This window comes from Phragmites australis, chromosome 18 (assembly GCF_958298935.1).
Source record: "Phragmites australis chromosome 18, lpPhrAust1.1, whole genome shotgun sequence".
NCBI lineage: Eukaryota > Viridiplantae > Streptophyta > Magnoliopsida > Poales > Poaceae > Phragmites > Phragmites australis.
In genome coordinates, this window is record NC_084938.1 from 9,197,571 (window position 1) to 9,223,060 (window position 25,490).

At 48.8% G+C, this 25,490-nt stretch overlaps 2 protein-coding genes across 2 annotated transcripts; both read left to right on the top strand.

Moving 5' to 3' along the window:
• Positions 1-608: 608 nt before the first annotated feature.
• On the top strand, positions 609-4,430 carry LOC133898807 (transmembrane 9 superfamily member 8-like). Its single transcript, XM_062339555.1, has 7 exons — positions 609-841; positions 1,728-1,892; positions 1,978-2,087; positions 2,174-2,282; positions 2,379-2,491; positions 2,596-2,749; positions 2,897-4,430. The coding sequence occupies exons 1-7, from the start codon at positions 731-733 to the stop codon at positions 4,052-4,054; spliced, it is 1,920 nt and encodes a 639-aa protein (XP_062195539.1). The 5' UTR covers positions 609-730; the 3' UTR covers positions 4,055-4,430.
• A 2,045-nt stretch (positions 4,431-6,475) lies between these two features.
• On the top strand, positions 6,476-7,062 carry LOC133898526 (uncharacterized; the record flags this gene model as incomplete). Its single annotated transcript, XM_062339244.1, has 2 exons — positions 6,476-6,634; positions 6,718-7,062. Coding segments are annotated over 2 exons (504 nt in total), but the record flags the coding sequence as incomplete, so codon positions are not given.
• Positions 7,063-25,490: the final 18,428 nt, after the last annotated feature.

Below are 25,490 nucleotides of genomic sequence, written 5' to 3' on the forward strand. Positions count from 1 at the left end.
TCTGACAGGTAATTTTTACTGCCACCTCGGGCCCGCAGTAGTAGCACAAGAGAACCTGGCCCCACCTGTCATACAGCGCCCCCATCGCCCAACGCAGTGGAGCGGCGCCAGATCCCACCGACAGATCCCCTCGCACGTCCACTTCCTACGGAATCACTACGCTTAAGTCTGACCGACACGTGGGCCGGCAGGACCTCGGGTCCCCCATGTCGGCCGGCTCGTGCGCGCTCCCCCCCGCCCCAACCACCACGACCGCAACGAAGGGCGCACCAAACTGACTTTTCCGTGGGCCAACCTTGACCTGCTGGGGCGCACGGGCCCACATGCCCGACTCGCTTGGCACGAACGCACGCAAAGCTTCCCTTCTCCCAGCGTGGTTGAAACGTTACCGTCGGTCTTCGGGTGCCCTTCCCAGCCCGCCCTGCCTACACCCACCGAAAATTTGGTAGCCCTTCACTGGCAGGTGGGCCCGACGTGCCACTGACATAGGGCCCGCATGTCAGCGAAGCGTTTCTCATTTATTTGACACTGACAGGCGGGACCACGCGTGGCACAGAAGCCATTTGGGTCCCATCTGTCGGTGGGAGAAAAGGGCTCGGTGGAAGCATCTCGGACGCGCACCTCCATTAAACCACTACCTCGTCTCGTCGCAACGCAACGGAAAAGCGCCATCTCATTCGTCCCTTCTTCAGTCTCTTGCCCGAGCGTCGCCACCTCCGCCTCCGCCCCAATGGCGATCCAGGTGACGGCAGCGCTGGCCGTCGCCCTCTGCCTCGCCGCGCTCGCGCCGCCGGCCGCCGGGTTCTACCTCCCCGGCGTCGCGCCCAACGACTTCGAGAAGGTCCGTCCGCCTCGCCCCCCCGCGTCGCTTCCTCGCCGTCTCCCCCTCCTCGCTCGCTCGAGATCTCCCTCGCTCGCGCGCGCTGTATAGTGCCGCTCTGGGATCGTACTCGCTTCGGATCTGGCGCCGGCGTCACCAGATCTGCGAGCGCGTGGGCCGGCCGACGCGAGATCTGGCTGCTCGGGTTTCGGATTGGATACGGCTCCCACGCGAATGGCGTAGGAAATGTTCGGACCCTGTGAGCCGCACAGAAAGCATGTCTTTCCTTTCACGATCTCCGCGTGAGCTTCTCACTACAGATGCGTGATGTCGAGGGTGACGAGATTTGGTGGCGATGGAGATGTGGGCACCACCGCGGAAGACCCGGCGTGTGCGCTGAGGAGCTTTGGGTATTGGCATCGCAATAGGGGCTTATTGGATTTAGAATTATATGTTCAGTAGTCGTAGTTTTCGGTATTGATTAGTTATGAAAGTTTGGTTTAGCAATACAGTTTTGGTTCATTGTAGTGTAGGCTTTAAATCTCAGTAGGTATGAGAAACCTAGTTTTTGGCACCAGAGATCACAACAATAGCAGCAGAAAAAAGAATGAAAAAACGTTATCATTGTGCCGTTTGTGTAGTCTTTATCTGGTACATATATCTAGTTATATTTTATGTTCTTCGGTTCTTCCTTTGTATCTTTCTGCATATGTTTGAAATTTGGCTTATGTGTTATCAATATTTCTCTTTAATTGATATGTTTATCGTAGGGGGTGTTTTGATTTTTCTAAATGTACACTTGGAAACACACACAGCTCACTAATAAATTACCTTACATTTTAGGTGGCGAGGACTACGAGCTTACCACTTGTCATTTCTAATTATTACGTCTGATCTATGTGTGCAGAAAGATTCGCTTCCCGTGAAAGTCAACAAACTGACGTCAATCAAGACACAGCTTCCCTACTCCTTCTATTCACTCCCATTCTGCAAGCCGGATACCATTGTTGACAGTGCTGAAAATCTTGGTGAAGTTCTTCGTGGTGATCGCATAGAGAACTCTCCATATACGGTTTGTTCTTTCACTCCGCATTGATTTATTGGATCAGTGCTTGACACCATAGGCGTTAGTTAACATTTTCACATGTGTTCTCCAGTTTGAAATGAGGGAACCTCAGATGTGTCAAATAGTCTGCAAGATTTCCGTTGGAGAGAAAGAAGCAAAGCTTCTCAAGGAAAAGATTGAAGACGAGTACCGTGTGAACATGTATGCCAATAATTTAGCTTCTTGATTGCCTACCAGTTTATTCATGCCTGTCAATTGTTGTAAACATTAATTCGTTAAATCAACAGGATTCTTGACAACCTACCGCTAGTCGTACCTATTCAAAGAGTTGATCAAGAAGATGCTTATTTCTATCAACATGGATTCCATGTCGGAGCCAAAGGAAAATATTCAGGGGTAAAGTACCTAACTAACTACGACTCATTGATCAAATGTTTTATAAATATAAATTTCTTATCCCATGCACTTTATCATTTTCCATTTATTTGGCAGAGCAAGGATGAAAAATACTTCATCCACAACCATTTGTCCTTTACGGTGAAATATCACAGGGATGAACAAAGGGATGCTTCTAGGATTGTGGCCTTTGAAGTGAAGCCATACAGGTACATTCAACTTATGGTGTTCTAAACAACTACGTTTTGAAGTATTTGAATGATGGCATCCTCCCAGCAAGTATATTTAACTACAAAAATGACATGTCCTGCAGTGTTAAGCATGAATATGAAGGACAATGGAACGATAAGAAGACCCGCCTGACCACTTGTGATCCTCATGCACAGCATGTAATTACATCATCTGATTCTCCTCAGGAGGTTGAAGTTGGCAAGGATATAATATTTACTTACGATGTGGAATTCAAGGTCAGAATACAGTCGCTAATTGCTGAGATGCTCGTACTCTAAATAAATGATTCGAGTAGCTGTACTCCTACTTACTGTGCACTAAGTAGAGCGTCAATATCATGTATTACTATTTGTTCATTTCTGAACTACTCTTTCTATTTGCAGGAGAGTGATATCAAGTGGGCATCTCGGTGGGACAGCTATCTACTGATGACAGATGATCAAATCCACTGGTTCTCCATTGTGAATTCTCTCATGATTGTTCTCTTCCTTTCTGGAATGGTTGCAATGATCATGCTTCGTACCCTTTACCGGGATATTTCCAAGTATAACCAGCTTGAGACTCAAGAAGAAGCCCAAGAAGAGACTGGTTGGAAGCTTGTCCACGGTGATGTTTTCAGGCCTCCATCAAACTCGGACTGGCTCTGTGTATATGTTGGCACTGGTGTCCAGTTTTTTGGCATGCTGCTTGTCACTATGGTATTTGCAGTTCTTGGATTTCTTTCTCCATCAAACAGGGGTGGACTCATGACAGCTATGCTCCTGCTTTGGGTATTCATGGGACTACTTGCTGGCTACTCTTCTTCACGTCTCTACAAGTTGTTTAAGGGCTCAGAATGGAAGAGCATTGCTTTGAGGACAGCCTTCACTTTCCCTGGCAGCGCGTTTGCTATTTTCTTCTTCTTGAATGCTCTTATCTGGGGGCAGAAGTCATCTGGTGCTGTTCCATTCACCACAATGTTTGCCCTTGTCCTCCTTTGGTTCGGTATTTCAGTGCCCTTGGTTTTTGTTGGAAGTTTCCTTGGCTTCAAGAAACCTGCCATTGAAGATCCTGTCAAGACAAACAAGATACCAAGGCAGATACCTCAGCAGGCCTGGTACATGAACCCAATCTTCTCGATTCTGATCGGAGGGATCCTTCCATTTGGAGCTGTGTTCATTGAGCTCTTCTTTATCCTTACCTCCATCTGGCTGCACCAATTCTACTACATCTTTGGGTTCCTCTTCCTCGTCTTCCTGATCCTAATCGTCACATGTGCTGAGATATCGATTGTGCTCTGCTACTTCCAACTGTGCAGCGAGGATTACCTGTGGTGGTGGAGGTCATATTTGACATCGGGTTCTTCTGCCCTCTACCTCTTCTTGTATGCGACCTTCTACTTCTTCACAAAGCTGGAGATCACCAAGTTTGTCTCAGCGGTACTGTACTTTGGCTACATGCTTATTGCCTCGTATGCCTTCTTTGCCTTGACTGGCACGATTGGATTCTACGCATGCTTCCTGTTCACAAGGCTGATTTACTCGTCTGTCAAGATTGAGTAAAGAGGGTGCTCTTTTGCCTAATTCTTTGTTACCACGACAAACGACGTATTCTGCAAACAACGAATTCTGCAGGTGCTCTAAGTTTAGCAGCATGTGGCCTCAGTTTTGAGTTTTCAAAGCTGGTAGTTATGATGAAGTGGTGATTGTTATCGTATGATTCAGGTATTATAGCTAGCTCAGTGATTTTTTTTTCTCCTGTTTTCTATTTTGGACTTGGCCTTTGGACCACGAGGATATGCTTATCAAGCGCTCGTTGCAGAGCGAATTGTATACAGATCCTGAGTAATCTCATGTCTTGTTCTTGTCATAGCTTCTGTACTTGTTAACGTACATGGAGACTTAAATAGTTCCATTAATGATACCATTGCGGTTACAATGTTCGTCTTCCATGGTTCAGAAAATTGCATTTTGCGTGTGCTGTGCTGTGCTGTCGATCAGGAAAACTGTAGTCTTCAGGGGAATGATATCAATTAGACTTGCTGTTTTTCTAACAACGTTCTGTCTGACTGTAGTGGTTACCATCAGTTTTTCATATCAGCATTCATTTCCTTTCGTGTGTGCGCGCGCGTGTGTTTTTACTGAACTAGTGTACGATTATGCTTGGGTCATGATGAGCCCCTGACTACACACCCTGCACACCATCGCTTTGATCCTTGTTTCATTAACATTTCTAGTTCCGCATAACATATTTAGCATGATAACAACTGTATTTAGAAAGTTTTATTTCCTTTACATGTTCCATTTATGTGCATTATCCTACACCCTATCCATCGATTGTAATTCCTTGAGTTTTCAGGGGATTGTTGAGGCATTTCTCCCTTTGTTTTACATCCCTCAAATGCTAAATTAATTTAGATCATGCCCCTAGGCTGGTTTGAAAGTGTTATGCCATATCAACGACTCTGCCACACCATTCTCCACCTGGCATCAGGCCCCAATGTTTGTGGCTAGGGAAAATTTTGGGTGTCTATTTACACATAGGCGGCAGTACTAGCTGAGAAGCTGATATCAGATCATTGCATAGGAAGAAAACTATTAAGGGGTGTAAGATATACGGTATTATGAACTTATTTAAAATGAAATTTTAACTCCGAGGAAAGTTAAGGCACTAGAAGTGGACTTTCCCCCCACATTTATCATATGCTACTTTGTTCACCCGGAACAAAGACATGTAAAACTGCTACTACAAGCTCTTTTTTCCCTGCTTTTTCTCTTTTTGCTGTGCTGTCTGTTACCCTATCTGAAACGTTGAACCTTCATATCAACAACGGCACAAAGAAGTTGTTCAACAAGATTAACGCCAGCATTCCACGTTAATTTGATTTTGGCATTCATATTACTATCCTATAGTTCCATATGTGAATTTCGACTCCATATCATGAAACCTTTTATTTGGGTTAGCGTTAACCACGAAATAAGACTTGGTTTTCTGAGTACACACTACAACTGTATAATTGCAGTGTAAATTACTTCAGCAGATATTACGAGTTATAACGTAGGGTGGATTACAGGTGATGGGCGTCTGGAGCATGTTCCATAGCCTATTGCATTATTTGTTCAAACAATCTATGCATCATCTGAAATAGTTTTGATGATCAACGTGTTTCCTTCCTTTGCATCTTGATCACTGGACTACAGCTAGTATAACAAATTTATTGACTGCTCGGATTTTTACCTGTACGGACAGGCAAACCCGGTTTCCAGCAAACATCGGTGAGAAATGAAACCCTAGGTATGGCCATTGATTGACAACGTCTGCTCGTATCTGGATCGAGTGACCGAATGATCGCCTTTAGAACCAACTGCCTCGAGGACCAATTCTTCAATACATCTAAGAGATGAGCACGAACATACATGAGTTCAGGTTCTGCTTCGTGCGTAGGATGGCGTACACTACTGCACGAATGCTTGTGTCCCATGTGCAACGTCGTGTTCTCCCGGTTTATTTTGTGATGCTACTTCATCCTTTCTGTTGCCTTCTACCTCAATGCAGTGTAACTCGAGCTCGAGCGTGATTACTCACTACTCACTCGTCATGGAAACACAACATTTGGACATACATGTAATCGAACTTTTGAAGCTTTTTTTTACTATCATTATCATTTAACTATTAGATTGCAAACATGAAAATCGTATGTATAGATATGTCTTGAACAATTTTGCTGGTTATTAAATGACCCCCCTGCCCTTTGTTCAAACCGGTTTTGACCAAAGTCATACGCCCCGTGTGTATACCCATCCACATCAGCTGGCCCAAACATAAACCCCAGCAGACTCATCTCTCTCTCTCTCTCTCTCTCTCTCACTCACTTTCCCCTTTCTCTCCTTCAAAACCCTAGCTTTGTGTAGCCGGTGCCGATGTGGACAATGTCATCATAGTCTAATGGCTCGTCGAACAGGTTGGCTTCGTCACGGTTCTGATTGGAAGGGGCTCCCGCATGCTCATCGATACCGTACCACAAGGGGGCTTTGGAGTACTCACTGCCAGTCTTTTGTGACTGCGCTAGGAAGGCGGCGCGGTGGATTTCGTGGAGTGATGACAACCCTGGGAGAAGATACGTGAAATGTATGATGGCCAGGGTAAGTTAAGTACGAAAATTGATTTGTTTTTTTTTCCAAGTCTTGGTTTCGATTAGAGGATGAATGTGTGCTGATTTGTTTAGAATGGGGGTTGTAGCTTCTGGAAGTGGTATGAAGATGCAACAACGACTCCATTTGTGAAGCAAGTTTTGGTAGATCTATGCGACATGGTGTGGTCTTTGAGGAAGGAGAAGGAGGAGCACGAGCTGATAGCGACAATCAGTGAAGGAAGGTCAAAGTTTGAAGAGATGGGCCGTGTGCATGGTGCTGAGTTATGTGGTGTTAGAGAACAATTAGAAGCTAAAGATGCTCTTATTGTTGAGCTGAGTGTTAGGACTAAGAAACTGGAGAATAAAAGAAAGTGGTTTGGCTATGTTGTTGCAGGATGTGTTGTTGTGCTAGGATTTGTGATGTTCTGGTGGATGTAATGGCACTATAGTTGTAATCCTAACTCATAAAATAATTTTCAGTTCATTGTAGTACCCTTCATTGTTATGCTCTAAAATCTGAAAGTCTCAATTTGTTTCATGAGGACTATAGTGGTTAATTGAAGCAATTGATAATGAAAAAAAATCAAAACTGGTAACCTCAAATAGTCTAGCATTAGCAGAAAGGTTCCACAACCAGTGCATAACATGACAATATGTGACATAGGTCCCACAAGTTGAATTGAATCACTTCTCAGGCTACATAAGGAGACGTGGAAGAGGTCTTGACCTTCTTGGTGTCAACTTCTATCTTGGTGGTTCTTGAGCTTTCACTTGAGCACTTGTTGTCTCAGATGTCACATTCATGGTCACCCTGAAACTTGCTTGAGATGAGGGAACAATAGCGTCCAGGCTAACAGATGAAGAACCACCTGGCAGTGTTGCTACCTTTGCATTAGCAGAAGCCTTGATGACCATCTGTTGTGGATGCTGCATAGTGTTGTAGTCTTCTCTGATAACAGAACTGCTAAGGTACTCTTTTTGGCCTTTTTTGAAGATGCAATGCTACCTGTGGCACTTCCGTCGCTTGCACTAAATTCAGTGGGTTCTTTTCCTACTCCATTTCTTTTGCCACAAGTTGATATGTTATATCCATATCCTTTGCATTTTCTGCATCTAATCTTTGTCCCAATTGTGAGCATCTCAAAGGCATCCATCTAGCCACACCAGAAGCAAATAAGAACAAAACTACTTAGCAAAACGAACTATATTTCAAGCCTAAAACACTTTCATCTCCTTAAATCTACAATCTCATACCTAACCCTACAAAATGGAGAACCATGCACTCACCTTCGCAACAACCGTCTCCTGGATGGAAGTTGTTCAAATTGGCATCAAGATGCGTTGAATCTGCCAATACCACCGTCCCAAGAGCTATCGCCACCGGGAATCGCCATCGCCGTACCGTACTTCACTCGAACAAAAAGGGGAAAGTGAGTGAGAGAGAGGGAGAGAGAGCTGGGGATGAGTCCGCTTGGGGTTTTTGTTTGGGCAAGCTGGCGTAGATGGGTACGCACACGTGGTGTACAACTTTGGTCAAACCGGGTTGAAAGGGGGGTCATTTGTATGGTTTTTGAACCTGAGGGTTGAATGATTTTCGGTTTTCGAGTTGGGGGGGGGGGGGCAAACTGACACCATAGTTCAGGAAGGCAAATTGGATTTATTCCTTATTATAAATACAGTATATGTATGATGTTTTAAAGACCACGTTAGCTAGATGGATATAGTGAGATACGTAGGTCAACGGTCCACATTTTCTTGCGAGGATATGATAGGGTTTCTTTTCTTATCTTCAAATTATTTGAGTTGAACGGGGCAATAATGGAAGCAGATTTTGGATGGGAGCAGCACCGATTTTGATTTTAATACAACATTCACCGAATTGTTTGTCACTACCAATGTAGTAACGTTAAAGTACTTAAGTGGACACATACAAACTATCATTTTACAGATAGCAGTCACGAGTCAATGCTAAATGCCGCGCCTGCTCAGAAATTTATTACACTTTATTGTCAGTTATTTTAAGATTATATCGAAGGGCAATATTTTAAATCAACTTTTAAAATAGCAATGATCCTAAGGCTGCTATTTGTTGATGATGTGCCTTAATGAGAAGGATTTGCTTGTACTCAATTACATTGAAGAGATGATGGATACAGTTAACGCATGGCCTGATCTAAAGAGAAAATAGAAGGAAAAGAAATATCCAGACCCAAACTGATTTCAGCAACACATGCTACCAAACAGGGGTTGCTCTTAAGCACACATGCTGGCCATGTGGACGGTGCGCATGATGAGTGCAGACAACACATGAAACGAGAGGAAATGGGGTTCCAACTTACGAGCCCATACACGTACGTAAGCATACCTGGCTGCCTGCCGGTGTGTCTCTCTTCTCTTGACACAAAGCTTTGTCTATATATTCGCACGGCATTGGTCCAAGGGCATCAAGAATGTGGAAGGCATCTTTCCATTTTTGGCCCATTATCTTTTTTCCCCTCTATGCACAATCCACGTCGCTAGGTGACGATGAATGATGCCAGTGGGTGATCCAAAACTCACTCCACTCAATAGGAATTTATGCAGGGTGTGTTTGCATCTTCTCCATCCTGACCCAGCAGATACGTAGAATTCTGAAAAAAAAAACTTATTTGGTTGTATGCATTCATTGTTACAACTTGGTCTGGCAGGTGCAAATATATCCTCATTTTAGCTTAGGAGTGATCCGCAACTTGGTTCAATAGAGTAACTAATCATAATCTCAACTCTTGTATCCGCTCATACAGTTTCGAATTCAATCAACCAAATAGAAACTCAGCTCAGACCATCCAGAAAGATACAATCAACTAAACACTATTCTTTTCAACAAATATGACTCTGCTCTGTCTACTTCTTCTTAACCTGTTTATACGATACAGTTCTACGAAACTTAGTTCAGAAAACCAAACACACCCATACTGAATGCTCATTTTACATGGGTAGACATCATGAACCAGAATGGTTCAATGGTCGGTGTTGGTCTACTCGCATACATATATAGATGTCACTCAGGCTGTTGGTTGTTGTATAAGATGTTATCGGTCAATCCTGATTCAACTAATAATGTTATCCGTGATTAGTTAATATACTAGCGGATCCAATCCGGACTTCGGGGAAGGATGTTGCTCAGTTAGTATACAACAGTATTGATAAAATAGATAACATACAGAATTTATATTGCAAAAATAGATAACGTGTTGTCATATTTGCAAATATAGCATGTGTATTTTACACCCCACTCACCAAAAATAGGTTTTCGATACACCATGCATCGAAAGGGGGTGTTTTTGACACCTTATGTGCCGAATACGGCGACAGTGCCGTATTCGGCACATGAGGTGCCAAAACTCGACTGTATTCGGTATATGAGGTGTTGAATACGGTACAACATACCGTATTCGGCATATGATGTGCCAAAAACACCCGGGCCCTGCCACGTTGTCGTGTGGTGTTGCTGCTTTCGGTGCCGTCTCTTGTCACATGCTGCTACTTTCGGCGCCTCCTGTGCCACGTGCTACTACTTTCTTCGCACTCACCTTTGTAGCCAGTGCTATAAAATGAGAGCTGACTTTAATTGAGGAGTACCAGCGAGAGGCGAGGAGCATCAGCACAAGGAGAGGAGCTGCATCAGCGTGAGTTGAACACTTTGAGAGCGCTCCCTTCAGCTATAGTAAGTACTTCGATTACGTATTTAATTAATACTTAGATTAGTAATAGTAATTAAAATAAGTAGATTATTTAATCCGTTTAATTACATTGTTTAATTATATTAAGTTTGTAAATTAGAGTACTTAGATTATTTGATTATTGTGATTATATGAATTTGATTAGTCAGTGTAATTAGATTATTTACTTAATTTAATAACAATAATTTCATTAATTAGTGTATTTAGATTATTTTCTTAGTATAATTGTATGAATGTCATTAACCAATATAATTAGAGTATTTAAGTAATTTAATTAGAGTTATATGATTAATCAAATTAATTAGTTTAATTCAAGTAATTTGATTAATTAGCTTAATCGCTTAGGTTAAGTAGAGTAATATGATTAATCAGATTATTTAAATAGGGTATTGTGAATTTATTTAATGGTTATCAAATAATTATGGAACGTAATTTCAAATATTAATTATGATTTTTAATAGCTGTTTATTATTTATTAATTATTCTAGGATTCCTGTTGTTTAATGTTCATGTAATAGTTATTCAGTAAATATTTATTATTACTTTTAATGTTTATTAAATATTTTAATTCAATCTTAAATATTAATTATTTCATTTGAATTCAATATTTATGATTTAATTAGCATTGTTAATTATTTAAATATTTAGCATTATTAAGTATTGTAGTATTTAATTTATATTTTTAATTTACTTATTATTTATGGGGGTGTAACTAGTTATGTATTACATACATCTAATTAGTTATTTTATTACATGTACGTTTGTTTAGCGGATACGGTATGACTACTATCCATATTTAGTATGGAGAACGTCCTGCTGTTTTGCACGGGGTGCTCGTAACAATTTAGAACTGCCAACACATAGATTCCGGTTGAGCTACCTATTAATCTAGATGGGTCTAAAATCACATGTTATGAGCCTTTTGTATGTGAACCAGCAGTCACATACTGTTGTCCTGGAGATTGTGCGGCCACAGCTTGCTTCAAACAGCTCGATCATTGTCCTTACGTTATTCGAGATAAGGAGGAACAACACATGTGTTTTGTACTCACGCAAGGCATTGAATGAGAAATTTGAAATGGAGGTGTATGCAAATATAGTGTCACAACTGGTGCAAGGTGGTGCAGTGACTAGCGTGGAAGGATCAGGCTAGCAGGTGATGCATGAAGACGAGGAATGGCATGTCAGGGAGGATAGTTTTGGTATAGAGGGAGCTAGAGTGGACCCTTCTATGGTAGATACAGGATGCATGGATGATGAAGTCGGTGGTAGTGGGGATGAAGAAGTTGCTGACAACGATGACCTAGTGTTGATGATTCAGTACTTTCGTGATGTTGGGCTATTGGATTGTGTCATCGTTGAGTATAACACCTTATCTAACTGGGGATACAAGAATAGCGGCATCTAGGTTGGACAACGGTTTCATAACAGGGAGGAGGTCATCCACTTTATTAGCAACTATGCTGTAATTATAAGAAGGGATCATAAATGCGTCCGATCTAAACCTATGGAGTATGAGGTCAGGTGTATCAAGCACCTGAATTGTCCTTACTTCGTACGAGCACATAAGCCGAAATATGAGAACTATTCTATGATCAGTAGACACACCCCACATACATGCAGCGAAGAGGCTATTAGGAATATGAGCCACGCCGTTGATGCGAGGTTCATAGCCCAACTCCTCATCACCCTTGTTGGCACGAACATATGTTTGTCGCCAAAATCGATTATGGAGGAGGTGCATACTAAGATGGGTATGCTGATCAATTACCATACAGTGTGGTGAGCGAAACAACATTGAAGATGCTGCTTGGAAGCTTTGAAGAGTCTTACAACTATGCTCCAAGGCTACTACAGAAAATTGCCATGATGAATCCAGGGACTCAGTGGACCATGATGGATGAGCCGATCAAGCTAGAGGATGGGTCACATAGTACCACTAACCGATATCTCATTAGGTTATTTTGGTCATTTGGATAATGCATCGATGCTTCCAGACATTGTAGGCTGATTGTATGTGTCGATGCCACTTTTTTGAGTGGCAAGTACCACTGTACCCTTATGACAACGACAGCAGCGGATGCAAATAATAAGATCATTCCTCTCGTCTTTGCAATGGTTGAGAGTGAGAACAATGATAGCTAGCTATGGTTCCTCATCTTGGTGAGGACATGTGTTGTTGCCAATAGAGAACGAGTTTGCATCATCTCAGACTGCAACAATGGCCTTCTACATGCATTGGACTTGCTGCATGATAGCACAAACTACTCTATTGCATGGCCCGATTTGGAGAGAATGTGGTGTATACGACACTTGAGCGCGGACCTGTACACAAGGTACCACAACAAGTATCTTGTAAAGAGATTCAAAGAGTTGTGTCTTCAGAACCAGCAGGCAAAGTTCAACGAGATATGGAGAGAGTTAAATGAGACCACTAGTAAGATGATGATAGAGCAACAAGCACATGAGGACCATCTGCGGATGCAAATGGTGGGGGGTCAAACTATCGTTAGCCGTTCACGTGCTATATTTAGCCAATGGATAGAGGGGAAGTCGATGGAGTGTTAGTCCCTAATCTATGATACTGACGGTGCTAGGTTAGCACATAGTATTTTAATGATTGTATTTTACCTTTCCTTATGCAAATAGCCATTCTAAAATTATTGTATCCCATGTTTGGTACACCATCATAACAATGAACATAACGGAGGCGTTCAAAAATGTCCTAAAGGGTGTACAGTACCTCCCGTTGTGTGCCATCGTTGAGCTCACATTTTATAGATGGTCGACTACTTTCGAGACTGTGGTAATACTGTTTTGGAGTGCAGCATGCGGTTCACACCTAAGGTGGAGGAAATCATATCCAGAAGAAGGAACAAGGCACACTTTCATCAGACTAGGATCTACAACCTTGCCAATAATGGATTCGAGGTCATATTCCGCTGCAAGTATGCTTCAGGATATAGCGCAGGGGATACCATGCAGCAATGTCAACTTAGGTCTCACGGGGTGAAGTGCACAAGCAATAAGCCAAAACTGCACCATACCTCGTGCTCCCATCTCTTCGCCGCTTGCAGGGACATGAGCGGTAACGGCGGATCACAATACGTACCACCATACTTCGCGATCGATGCATTGAGGAGCACATGACTTCCACATAAATGTTCCTTCAACATCGGAAGTAGCTACAAAATGATCGAGAGGCCTAAGTGGATACCTTATCACAGAGCACGACACACAGGTCCTGGAAGGCCTAGAGCCACGAGACTGCAAGGTGACATGGATGCAGCATATGATGTTGATGGCCTACGCTAGTGCAAAATTTGCAAACAACCTGGCCATGACAGGAGGACTTGCTCGACCCGGTATTAAACTATCAGGTCACTATCAAACTGTATTGTATTAGAGTTGTTACAATTTAGTTTGTTTTATGAAGTTATTCGAGACATGGTTTGTGTCGGTGAATCAGGAACCGGGGGTCCCCGAATCCTGAGGCCAGGCCAGCAATCCTCCACGTGGCGCCATCCCGCCGAGTCTCCTCCGCGAGGTAAAAAAAGATTAAGTCCCGGGAGAGGGCGCTCGGGGCCACAGTCAGTGGTCCCCGAGTACCCAAGTTCCCCGATGATCTACGAAGTCTAAGTGCCGGGAAGAAAATGCTCGGGGAGGTATACGGTGACCCCCAAGCACCCGAGTCCCCCGACGATCAGGAAAGCTAAGTACCAAGAGAAATGTGCCCGGGGCCACGAGCGGTGGCCCCCTGGGCACCCAAGTATCCCGAGGACCCACTGAAGGAAGTTCCGGGAGAGAGTGCTCGGGGCTGCGTGTAGCAGCCCCCGAGCACTCGGTCCCCTGAGGATCCGTACAAGCGTGCCCGGGAGAGAGTGCTCGGGGAGGTGAACAGTACCCCCGAGCACTCGGTTCCCCGAGGATCAAGAAAGGGCGTTCTCGGGAGAGAGTGCTCGGGGAGGTGAACAGTGACCCCCGAGCACTCGGGTCCCCGACGACTCAGAGAGCCCCCTGAGTGTGGCCCCCGAGGGGCCCACTAATGAGGTGTCAGCCAGTCAAAGGCCCAAGATCACATTTAAAGAGCGCGCGTGCTCGGTGTCAGTTCCTGCCACTTTTTGGCAGGAGGGCGTGGGGTCATTGAATGCACGGGTCCCATCCCGTGCCATCCGGCCTGTCTCGGGATAACGTCGTAAGGGCCGAGGCGTTCCGTCTGCCGCGCTGCTGTGGCAGGAGAACAAGACAGGGCGAGCACGCCGGACCGCTCTGCGGCTGCCCGGTGGGCCCTCTCCACGGCGCCCGTTGCCAGTGCATTTATGGTGACGGATAACCGGGCATGGGACGCATTTTCCACCACCCGATCACTTCTCACAGAGGCTATGATGATGCCCTTTCCATTTATGGTGTCTCGGAACTCGTGCCCCCCTCCCGTTTGGGGCACGCTATTGCCGGCGGGTATTTAAAGCCGCCAGCAGCACGGACAAAGACAAGTTTGAAGAAGGAAGGAGAGAAGAGGAAACAATTGCTCACAAGCAGAGAAGAGAAGATCAAGAGCACCCAAAAGCCAACAGATACACGAAGACCGAAGAACAAGGAGCCCCAGGCTCTAAGATAGACAAATATTCTTGTAACCAGCAACATCCTTGAGGGACATTCTCAAGACATTTATAGTATCCATACAAGAGTAGGGTGTTACGCCTCCGTGCGGCCCGAACCTGTCTAAACACCAGCGCATTTACTCCGTTCAACGCTAGATCATTCCACCCGACCGGCCATCGCATTCATACCCTTTTATTTCTCTGGCGAACATATTCAGGATCATCCCCCCGGCCGAATCTCTAAAAAAGGGTCCCTCAGGATCCCTGCGACAGGAGTTAACCCTCCGACAGCTGGCGCACCAGGTAGGGGCGAAGCATCCCTGAATTTGTTTGTTTATTTTCTTCTGCAGAAAAATGGCCGGTGGACATCGTCTCCAGCGCTCCGGCTCCAGCTCCAGTGGGGAAATGGAGCTCCTCGCTCAGGAGGCCCCAGTCGCTGCTGCGTCCCAGCAGCAGCCACGATCTGCACGCACGGCGTTCCCCTCTCAAGGGGACCAGGGCGCTGGGCCCAGCAGGGCCGCCGCCGCCGTCGCCGGTGCACCACCCAACCCCCGACAGCTGGCCGAAACTCCTGCCGCCAGGTCCGCGTCTGGACAGCGCTGGGCGCCGCTTCGGCGTAGGCTCGCCTTCGGCGAGGCCAGTCCTGGGAGCGCGCTGCTTGCGGCGCACGCTCTCCTCAGGCATCCGCCAGTCCAGGCGGCGAGGGAAACCCCGGAGGGCCGCTGGCTCCAGGAAGTCGCCGCCCTAGTCGGCACGGCCCACCGCCAGGCGCTGGCCGAAAGTTCCCGCACCACCTCCCAGCGTGGCGCCGCTAGGACCAGCCCATCGTCAGGTGGCGGTCGCGCTGGCTGGCGGGCCTCCAGGCGGAGCGCCGCCCCCCTGGCCACTTCCGGAACCCAGGACCTCCGCTTACACCTCAACGAGTGGAGGGGCATCGAAGACGCGTGCGTCACTCTCGAGCGCCAGCGGGAGACCCGGCAGGAGGCTAAAGCCGAGGACCAGGCCTCCTCCTTGCCAGCCCATGATCGCCGGGGCTCCCCGGCTCGTCGGCGTTCACCGCCCAAGGGCGCTGCCCGCGCCGCAAGTACGGCACCGGTTGCCATGCCTTCACCAGTGAGCTCCGCCGGGTCAAATGGCCCACCAAGTTCCACCCCGAGCTACCAGAGAAGTACGACGGGTCCATCGACCCCGTCGAGTTCCTCCAGATATACACAACCGCTGTCCAAGTGGCTGGTGGCAGCGAAAAGATGATGGCTAACTACTTTCATGTTGCCTTGAGAGGCTCTGCCCGCTCTTGGCTTATGAACTTACCCCCAGGGTCTATCAGCTCCTGGGATGATCTTTACCACAAGTTCGTGGCTAATTTTCAGGGCACATTCACGCGCCCCAGCCTGGAGTGCGACCTCCATGCCGTCAAGCAGCAGGGGGGAGTCCGCAACACCATCCCGCGGATAGCCCCCCACGCCGTCATTATCGCATTCCGGCAGGGCATCCGCGATGAGCGGATGCTCGAGAAGCTAGGCACGCACGAGGTCGAGACCACTGCAGAACTTTTTGCGCTAGCCAACAAGTGTGCCAAGGCGGCGGAAGCTCGGGCATGGCACGTTCCGCGCCCTGAGCACCCCGCCGCCGATCAACCAGGTCCTTCCCGCTCTGACAGGCGGGAAAAGAAAAAGAGAAGGAGGCACGAGGCTGTCCCTGTCGCTCGATTCATGGTGGTCACGTACTATTCGTACCTCACGGTTAAGATGCCGGGCCCAGCAGGCCCCATCTCCGTGTCCGCCGAGACCAGCAGCACCATCTCCTACGCCGAGCAGTTATACTCGGCCTTGGTTTTAGCTCGAGCCAAGGTCGAAGGTCGTCCAGGGGGCCCGGGACCCTCTTCATCCAAACCCTGACTCGCTACCGATGCCTCCGTTCCTACGAAGGAGGTCATGGTGGGCGAAGACGCCTCCCGGGTCGTCCGAATCGGCGGTGACCTGGGCGGCAAATAGGAAAGCGCGCTCGTCGCCTTCCTCCGGGCTAACGTCGACGTGTTTGCATGGCAGCCGTCCGATATGCCTGGAATCCCTAGGGAGGTGATCGAGCACCACCTGGTTGTGCGCCCGGACGCACGCCCGGTGAAGCAGAAGGTCCGGCGGCAGGCGCCCGAGCGCCAGGAGTTCATCCGAGAGCAAGTCAGCAAGCTCCTTGACGCCGGATTCATCCGAGAGGTCCTCCACCCCGAGTGGCTGGCAAACCCAGTTATCGTCCCGAAGGCCAACGGCAAGCTCCGTATGTGCGTGGACTATACCGATCTAAACAAGGCTTGCCCCAAAGATCCTTTTCCTTTGCCTCGCATAGATCAGATTGTAGATGCAACCGCGGGATGTGATCTTTTGTGTTTTTTAGATGCAAACTCTGGTTATCACCAGATTCGCATGGCCATAGAGGATGAAGAAAAAACTGCTTTTACCACTCCGGTGGGGACTTATTGCTATGTGTCGATGCCTTTTGGTTTGCGCAACGCTGGTTCTTCTTTCCAGCGCGCTATCCGCATCACCCTTGATTCGCAGGTTGGCCACGACATCGAGGCCTACATCGATGATCTCGTGGTTAAGTCCTGAGACCGCGCCACCCTGCTCGAAGATCTTGCCGAGACTTTCAACAGTCTCTGCACTACCCGCCTCAAGCTCAACCCCGAGAAGTGCGTCTTCGGGGTGCCTGCGGGCAAGCTCCTCAGTTTCTTGGTTTCCAGCCGAGGGATCAAGGCCAATCCAGAGAAGATCCGGGCCATCGAGCAGATGCGACCCCCGGCTTGACTCAAGGAGGTTCAACGTCTCGTCGGCTGCATGGCGGCCCTCGGGCGCTTCATCTCCAAACTCGGGGAGTGAGGACTCCCCCTCTTCAAGCTTCTGAAGAAGACCGATCGTTTCGAATGGACGCCAGAGGCCGAGCAGGCCTTCCGTGATCTGAAGAAGTACCTCACCTCGCCACCCGTACTGGTGGCCCCCTCCGATGGTGAGCCACTACTGCTCTACGTCTCGGTCACTCCTCAGGTCGTGAGCATGGTTCTGTTGGTGGAGCGCGATGAGTGCACGGGGCAAGATGCTGGGTCCCAGCTCCCAACCGCCCCCGAGCACTCCCTTGTCCTCGCGGCTCCCCCCGAGCAGGGGGTCGAGCCCGAGCACTTGGCTCCCCCTGAGTAGGGGGTCGAGCCCGAGCATTTGGCTCCTCCTAGCCAGGGAGTCAAGCCCGAGCACCCGGTCAGCCCCGGCCATGTCGTCGAGCTCGGGGGCTGTAGTGGGCCCTCGGGTGAAGCTGCAGCCCAGGCCCGCCAGGTACAGTGACCGGTGTACTTCATCAGTGAAGTCCTCCGGGAGGCCAAGACAAGATACCCCCAAGCTCAGAAGCTGCTCTACGCCGTGCTCATCGCTTCCCGAAAGCTGCACCACTACTTCCAGACGCACAAGGTCTCGGTGGTTACTACGTACCCACTAGGGCCCATCCTTCAGAACCGAGAGGGCACCGGGCGCGTCGTCAAGTGGGCAGTAGAGCTGGCGGAGTTCGACCTGCACTTTGTCAGCCGCCAGGCGATCAAAATCTAGGCGCTCTCTAACTTCCTGACAGAGTGGACACCCGTCCCTGAGGTCGTCCGAGAAGAAATCTCCACATATCCCGGGCACGATTCGCCCGGGTACTGGATTATGCATTTCGACGGTTCCCTCACGCTGAAAGGCGCGGGGGCCGAAGTGGTTCTCACCTCCCCAACGGGTGAAGAACTCCGGTACAACGTGCAGCTGCAGTTCCGCGCATCCAACAACATGGCGGAATATGAGGGCCTCATCGCCGGCCTCCGAGCCGCGGTGGGCCTTGGGATTTGTCATCTCCTGGTGAAGGGAGACTCCCAGCTGGTGGTCAACCAGGTATCAAAAGAGTACCAGTGCACGGATCCTCAAATGGCGGCGTACGTGGCGGCAGTCAGGAAGCTGGAGAAGCGCTTCGACGGCCTGGAGCTGCGGTACATCTCTCACCACGACAACACTCTGGCTGACGACCTCTCTCGCCTGGCCTCCTCCCATGCGCACTTCCCTGCTGGAGTCTTTGAAGAAAGACTCACACGGCCTACCGTCCTGCCTACCGAACAGGACGAAGGGGAAACCTCGAGCTCAATTCAGGGGACCCCGGCGGCGCCCTCAGTGGGAAGCCCTGACAGGGTGCCACCGTCTGTCGAGTGCGCTGCGCTTGCTATCAGTTCTCAAGATGCCTCATGGATGGACGAGATCCGAGGGTACTTGAAGGAAAAGTTCCTCCCTGGGGATGAGGCTTCTGCTAAAAGAGTTGCTCGGCAGTCCAAACGCTATGCCATAGTAGATGGGGATCTCTATCGGCGTAGCGCAGGCGGCATCCTCCTAAAATTCATCACCCGGGCAGAAGGCGGCGAGCTTCTCGCTGAGGTCCACGAGGGCGAGTGCGGTGGCCATGCATCGTTCCGCACGTTGGTCGGGAAGGCCTTCCGGCAAGGTTTCTACTGGCCTACAGCCCTCCAGGATGCTTCCGAGCTGGTTCGGCGCTGCAGGGCGTGCCAGTTCCACGCAAAACAGATTCACCAGCCAGCTCAGGCTCTTCAAACCATCCCCCTATCATGGCCTTTCGCGGTCTGGGGGCTGGACATTCTGGGCCCATTCCCCCGAGCAATCGGGGGCTATGAGTACATCTACGTCGCCATCGACAAATTCACCAAGTGGCCGGAGGCGGTTCCAGTCGTCAAGGTGACCAAGAACACGGCGCTCCAGTTTATCCACGGTATCACCGGTCGCTTTGGTGTCCCGAACCAGATCATCACCGACAATGGCACTCAGTTCACAAGTGCCCTGTTCGGGGACTACTGCAAAGACCTCGGCATCAAGCTCTGCTTCGCCTCCGTCGCTCATCCTCGGAGCTATGGGCAGGTCGAGCGCGCCAACACGGAGATACTGAAGGGGCTCAAAACCTGGACCTACAACGTGCTCGCAAAGCACGGGAAAGGGTGGATCGACGAGCTGCCTGCCGTGCTATGGGCCAATCGGACAATGCCAAGTCGCACTACCAGGGAGACTCCTTTCCTCCTTGTGTACGGCGCTGAGGCGGTCCTCCCCTCCGAGCTCACTCTACGCTCCCCTCGGGTGCATGCCTACTTTGAAGGCGAACAGGAGCAGCAAAGGCGCGACAATGTCGACTATTTGGAAGAGCGCCGGCGGCGTGCCGCCGTCCGGGTAGCTCGCTACCAGCAAAGCTTACAGCGCTACCATCAGCGTCACATCCGGGCCCAGTCTCTCGAGGTGGGGGATCTAGTTCTCTGACGCGTCTAATCGCGCGAAGGAAGGAATAAACTGTCCCCTATATGGGAAGGCTCCTTTACCGTGATCGGTGTCCCGCGAGAAGGCTCCTTCCGGTTGGCTGCAGAAGATGGGCAGCCGCTCCCCAACACGTGGAACATCGAGCACCTGCGCAAGTTCTTCCCGTAGATGGCCATGTTTGCAGGCTCAGGTCAACCAGGTCGGAGGCTTCCCCCCCGCCCAAGTTGACCGGGGGCTACCACCAACTGGGTAAGTCACCCAACCTTGTAAAAAAATTGTCAATACAATACATATATCAATGTGCCGCTCTTATGTTAAAATTTCATTTTTCTGGATTCCATATGTTTAATCTGTCTGGTGAGATGCTCGATTGTGCGAGAAAAGTTCGCTCTCTCATTTTCCCCGTTGATAAAAGAATCCCAATCGGTATGCACACGGGCAGTTGCCGCTGACTTACGTCTGTTGTGGTAGGCTGTGGTGTTCGGTGTCGTGGCAGGCTCCCGGGCACTACCGAGTCCCTGGGGTTCTCGGGTAATCCTATCGCTCGAGCTGCTCAAGTAGTCCGGAGCCTAGGCCCCAGGGGCGGGCTATCGGTGCTCGGTCTGGTCTGTCATACCGGGGCGCCACCGAACCATAGGACCTCTGGGTTATGCCTCTGCCTGCCTTTGTCCACCGGTCTGGGTATTCAAGAGGTCTCGGGTCGAAAACGAGAGCAGTCTATAATGAGTACCGCACTAACAGAGCGCACCAAGCAAATAATTTCTCTATTTTCCTCAAGTCACAGATCAACAATCAAAAGCAAAAGCAGCTCGACCGTGAGGGCCTCAGTGCCTAGGTTGCTGCTTGGCCCTAAGGGTCCTCAGGTGGTCCTACTGCTCAGGCATGAGTGGTTGGGATCGCCTGATCCTGGGCCCCCTTGCGCCCCCAATGCTCAGGCTCCCCAGCCGTGGGAACCGAGTTCCCGGGAACCCCCGAGCTCGGAGCGCATGCCTCTCCTGGATTGGTTGGCCGAAAAGCTGATAGCTGTCCGGTGAGTGGTTAAATTCACATGAATTTACATTCAGTAATACATTGTTCCCGAGTTGTCCTCGGGGGCCCTCGTACTCTAATCTGTTCGGCGAGATGGTCTCCTCATGCACAAAACCCTGCCATGTGTCCGCTTTTTCCTGGAACGACAAAACGGACAGTAGAAAGGTGTACCGTACGTACGGCAATGTCTGACCGAAGTCTTTCATGGTAGTCGTGGTGTTCGGTCCGCTTAAAAGGCCCCGGGCACTACCGAGCCTCTGGGGTTCTCGGGTTATCTCACGGCTCGAGCTGCTCGAGCAGTCGGGAGCCTAGACCCTGGGGGCGGGCTGTCGGTGCTCGGTCCGGTCCATCTTAGCCCGGGCACCACCAAACCGTGGGGACTCTTGGTCGCATTCCCGCCCGCACGTGTCTCCAGTCTACTTGTTTGAGTGGTCGCAAAGTGGGAAAGTGTTCACTGGTCATGGCGTGCTTCGTGCTGGATCGATCTATCTCCCGAGCAAGGAAGTTCGTGCCTTTGTCTTTTGACTTAGCCGTTGCGGACTCGCGAAGGCTCGGCGGCTGAACGCGCCGAGAAGGCCTCACTGCTCTGGCGATGAGTGGTCGGGGCGACTTCATTCTCGGGGAATGAAAGGTCGGGCTCGGTCCGATTGAGTACTCCTCGGGGCATCAAGTGAAAACAACAGAAACTTCATCAAGCATTCAGAAGAACACTGGAGTTGCGACCCTAAAGAAAGGCTTCCATTATATTCACAAAAAAGGACAGCTACTCTGAGGGATCACTCCCATATTTACATCAAGTCAAAGAAAAAGAAAAACTACAAAAGCCTACTCTAAGTCGGAGCCCTCGCCGCTACTCCCCAAGTCCGGAGTCGGCGGTGCCTCTCGCGTAAAGCAGGCCGCCACCTCGGCGGCGGCGCCCCGAACTGCATCTCGGGCGGCCTCCTCCTCAGCTTCGACCACCCCTTCCCGAGCTGGTTCCAGCGGAAAGTTCGGGTCCCGGCTTCGGTAGCAGGCCAGGACATGCTCGGCCACCGCTTGGGCCAAGCCTCGCCCTTCCCGGGCGGTGTCACACCCGGTTTTAACGGATAAAACCAGATGCGGCTTATGTGTGCCCAGGATGTTCAACACACATAAGGACGTCACAGGTGAAATAACAAAAGCAATACTTTTATTAAATAAACGTTAAACTCTTACAGAAATTGACATATATTGTCTTCTATGAAGATATCTGCAACGGAACAGAAGCACTGGTGCCCAACAACACCGCAGGCAACTGACCGGGAGACACGCGCCTAGAACGTCACAACCTCGTCTTGATAGTCTTCAACATCTTCACTCACTGAGCAGCAGCATACATATCGCATGGTGTAGGGAAAATAGCAAGTGTGAGCACATAGAGTACTCAGCAAGTGGGGGAAAAATAATGATATGCAGGCTTATATCAAGGATAGGCTAACGAATGGTATTTTTGCGTAAATGCAAGTAATGAAAACATATTTGGACTCAAAAGCATTAAGCAATTATTAAGTGAATGTAACCCATATAGTCCAACACGCAGCATACAAGGCTCCCCACCTTGCACACCATAACCTTCTAGTACTCCCTGTACTATAACCAAAATCATCTAGTACTCCCTGTACCAGAATCATAACCATAACTATCTAGTACTCCCTGTACCAGAACCATAACCACAACTATCTAGTACTCCCTGTACCAGAACCATAACCACAACCATCTAGTACTCCCTGTACTAGAACCATAACCATAACCAAATCCATAACCACAACCCAACTAATCATGTGAGGATCCAAGTCTCTCATATCCGTGAGCACGGCTGTTATAACAGTTTTACACTCTGCAGAGGTTGTCCAACTTTACCCACGAGTCAGTGAATTCCATGTTGCCGTGTTCGCAAAACACTTAACACACGCCAGTGGTGTGCCGCCAAGAATCACTGTATGACACTTTCCACTAACCAGAGACTAATCCAGTGCATGTCTGCCCACTAGGTTTCACCGCCAGGCTTTACGCAAGCAACAGCTCCTACCCAGAAGCCCCCTTTTGTGCTGACCCAACGCACACTGGACAGACTCTAATCAGTATGTCACACTTTACCCATATCAGCCTCGTGATTGGTACGTTACTTCTTGGGTTGTCGCTCCACGAACCGGTCCTTACTTAGGTTACTTGAGCAAACACTAAACCAACATCATAACCATGACAACCATCAAAACCACTTTGCTCAAGGCCTAAGATTCCATGTTGCTAAAACATTATCATATTAACCATCATTACTGCATATGTTCATTAGTCAAAATTATGACACTTCCCAATATCCCAAAAGCAAGGCTAAGCAATCTACTCACAAAGGACACCTAACCATAAACCATCTAGGTTCCAAGGGATGATAAGGGAAAATCTAGGGAAAACCCTAACATAGGTAACTACCCATCATATTGACAGACATTGCATGCAATTTTGTAAAACAAAACATTTAAAAACATAGGTTCAATATGATCAAGGACACTTGCCTTTTTCCCAATGCTGCTCAGTGTTGTCGAAATCTTGGTCTTGAAGTCCCTCGAACTGCTCCAGAACGTTATCGACTAATCGCGAGAACTACCGACAAACAACACAAAGGAAAACACTAAGAACAACATACCAAACATCATCAAAACACTTTAAAAATACTATGGTTGGATAGGGATGATTTTAGAAACATTTAGACGCAAGGATCGCCTAAATCGGAGTTAAGATAAAAAGAGAACGGGCTTTCGGAAGATGGATTAGACTGAAAAGGAAATACTGATTTTCCGGAACTATCTTTCTATGGGAAAGGCTTTATTGCACAATCATTGTGTCAGGCTTAACAACATCCTTATGCAAGATTCAAGAAGTGTAAGGCAGACTAGACTTCACTGACTAGGCTAAGGAGAATAATGTGGTACTGACTTGGCATGCTATGCAAGTAACATCTTGGGTTAAAGAAGGGATACACTAGGGTCTAGTATCGATCACCTATGTTGGATCAAAAAGGCTAAAGGATGTGCTTCTAGGTTAAGGATACTATTAGTGACTCTATGTAGCGGTGGTGGTTCGGGTTTCGTCGGAGATGGCGATCGGGCATGTGGTCACAGACATCGATGTCGGCTTCAGTGGTGTTTCAGTGAAACGAGGGAAGCATGGCGTAGAACGCGGAAAGACTAACTCAGTGGTATGGTTGGTTTTGGAAGGGGTCATCCGAGGTAGCGGCAAAACAGCGATGACTGCTTCTAGGTTTGGTGGTGACCGCGAACAGATGTAGGAACGAAGACGCTCGCGTTCCAGGAGATTGGCTATGAATTTTGAGAAACCATTTGAACAAGGATGTTCATATAACCCGGGAACACAATGCTATGGTATGAGTTTTGGTAGATCATCCACTGAGAGCAAGAACGATCAGCATAGATGAAACGGGTGATGGCTGCGACATACTGTGGTTGGCAATGGCGTCCTGGTCGTGTCGCTGTACAAACGGGGATGGGCTCCTAGGGTAACGTAGAAGACTCCATGGGACACTCCGTGACGCGGTTGGTGCATCCATACGGCTTTCGGATTGACGGGGGACGCGAATGCAAAACCGGTGCGCGTGCTGAACACGTCCAGAAACCGGACAGCAGGTATGTCAACCTTGATTGCGGTAGTTTGGCTAATCTACTGGCCAAACGGGTTGGTGAGGGCGTGGGGAACATCATGGGGCATGCACCGGTGAAAGGGCTTGGTGATTTGACCTCTGATCGGTCGGGAACATCGATGCCAATCAGCTACAGCGCGGCTGTTTTGCGGCTGTCCGCGACGGTGACGACCATAGCGGCATAGATCGGGCTTTGATCGGGGCTAGGACTTGGCTAGGGACTTAGTATGATGCTAAAACAGTAGTAAGGAAGGAGAAGAAGAGGTCCTCACATTGCTTTGGTGGTCGAGGAAGAAGGATTCGCGGAGAAGACGACGTAGCGCATCACGGGCGGCGGCGGCGGCGACTCCGGCGAACGGCGGCGCTCCGGCGACTCACGGACAGAGCAGCAGCGACTTCTAGGGCTTGGGGACATGAAATAGAGGTAGGAGAGGGCGTGCAACTCATATATATAGGGCTAGGGACGGCTGGATGAGGTAGAGTCCAAACCGAACACGAGTTGGATTCGAGTCCGAGTCGGTTA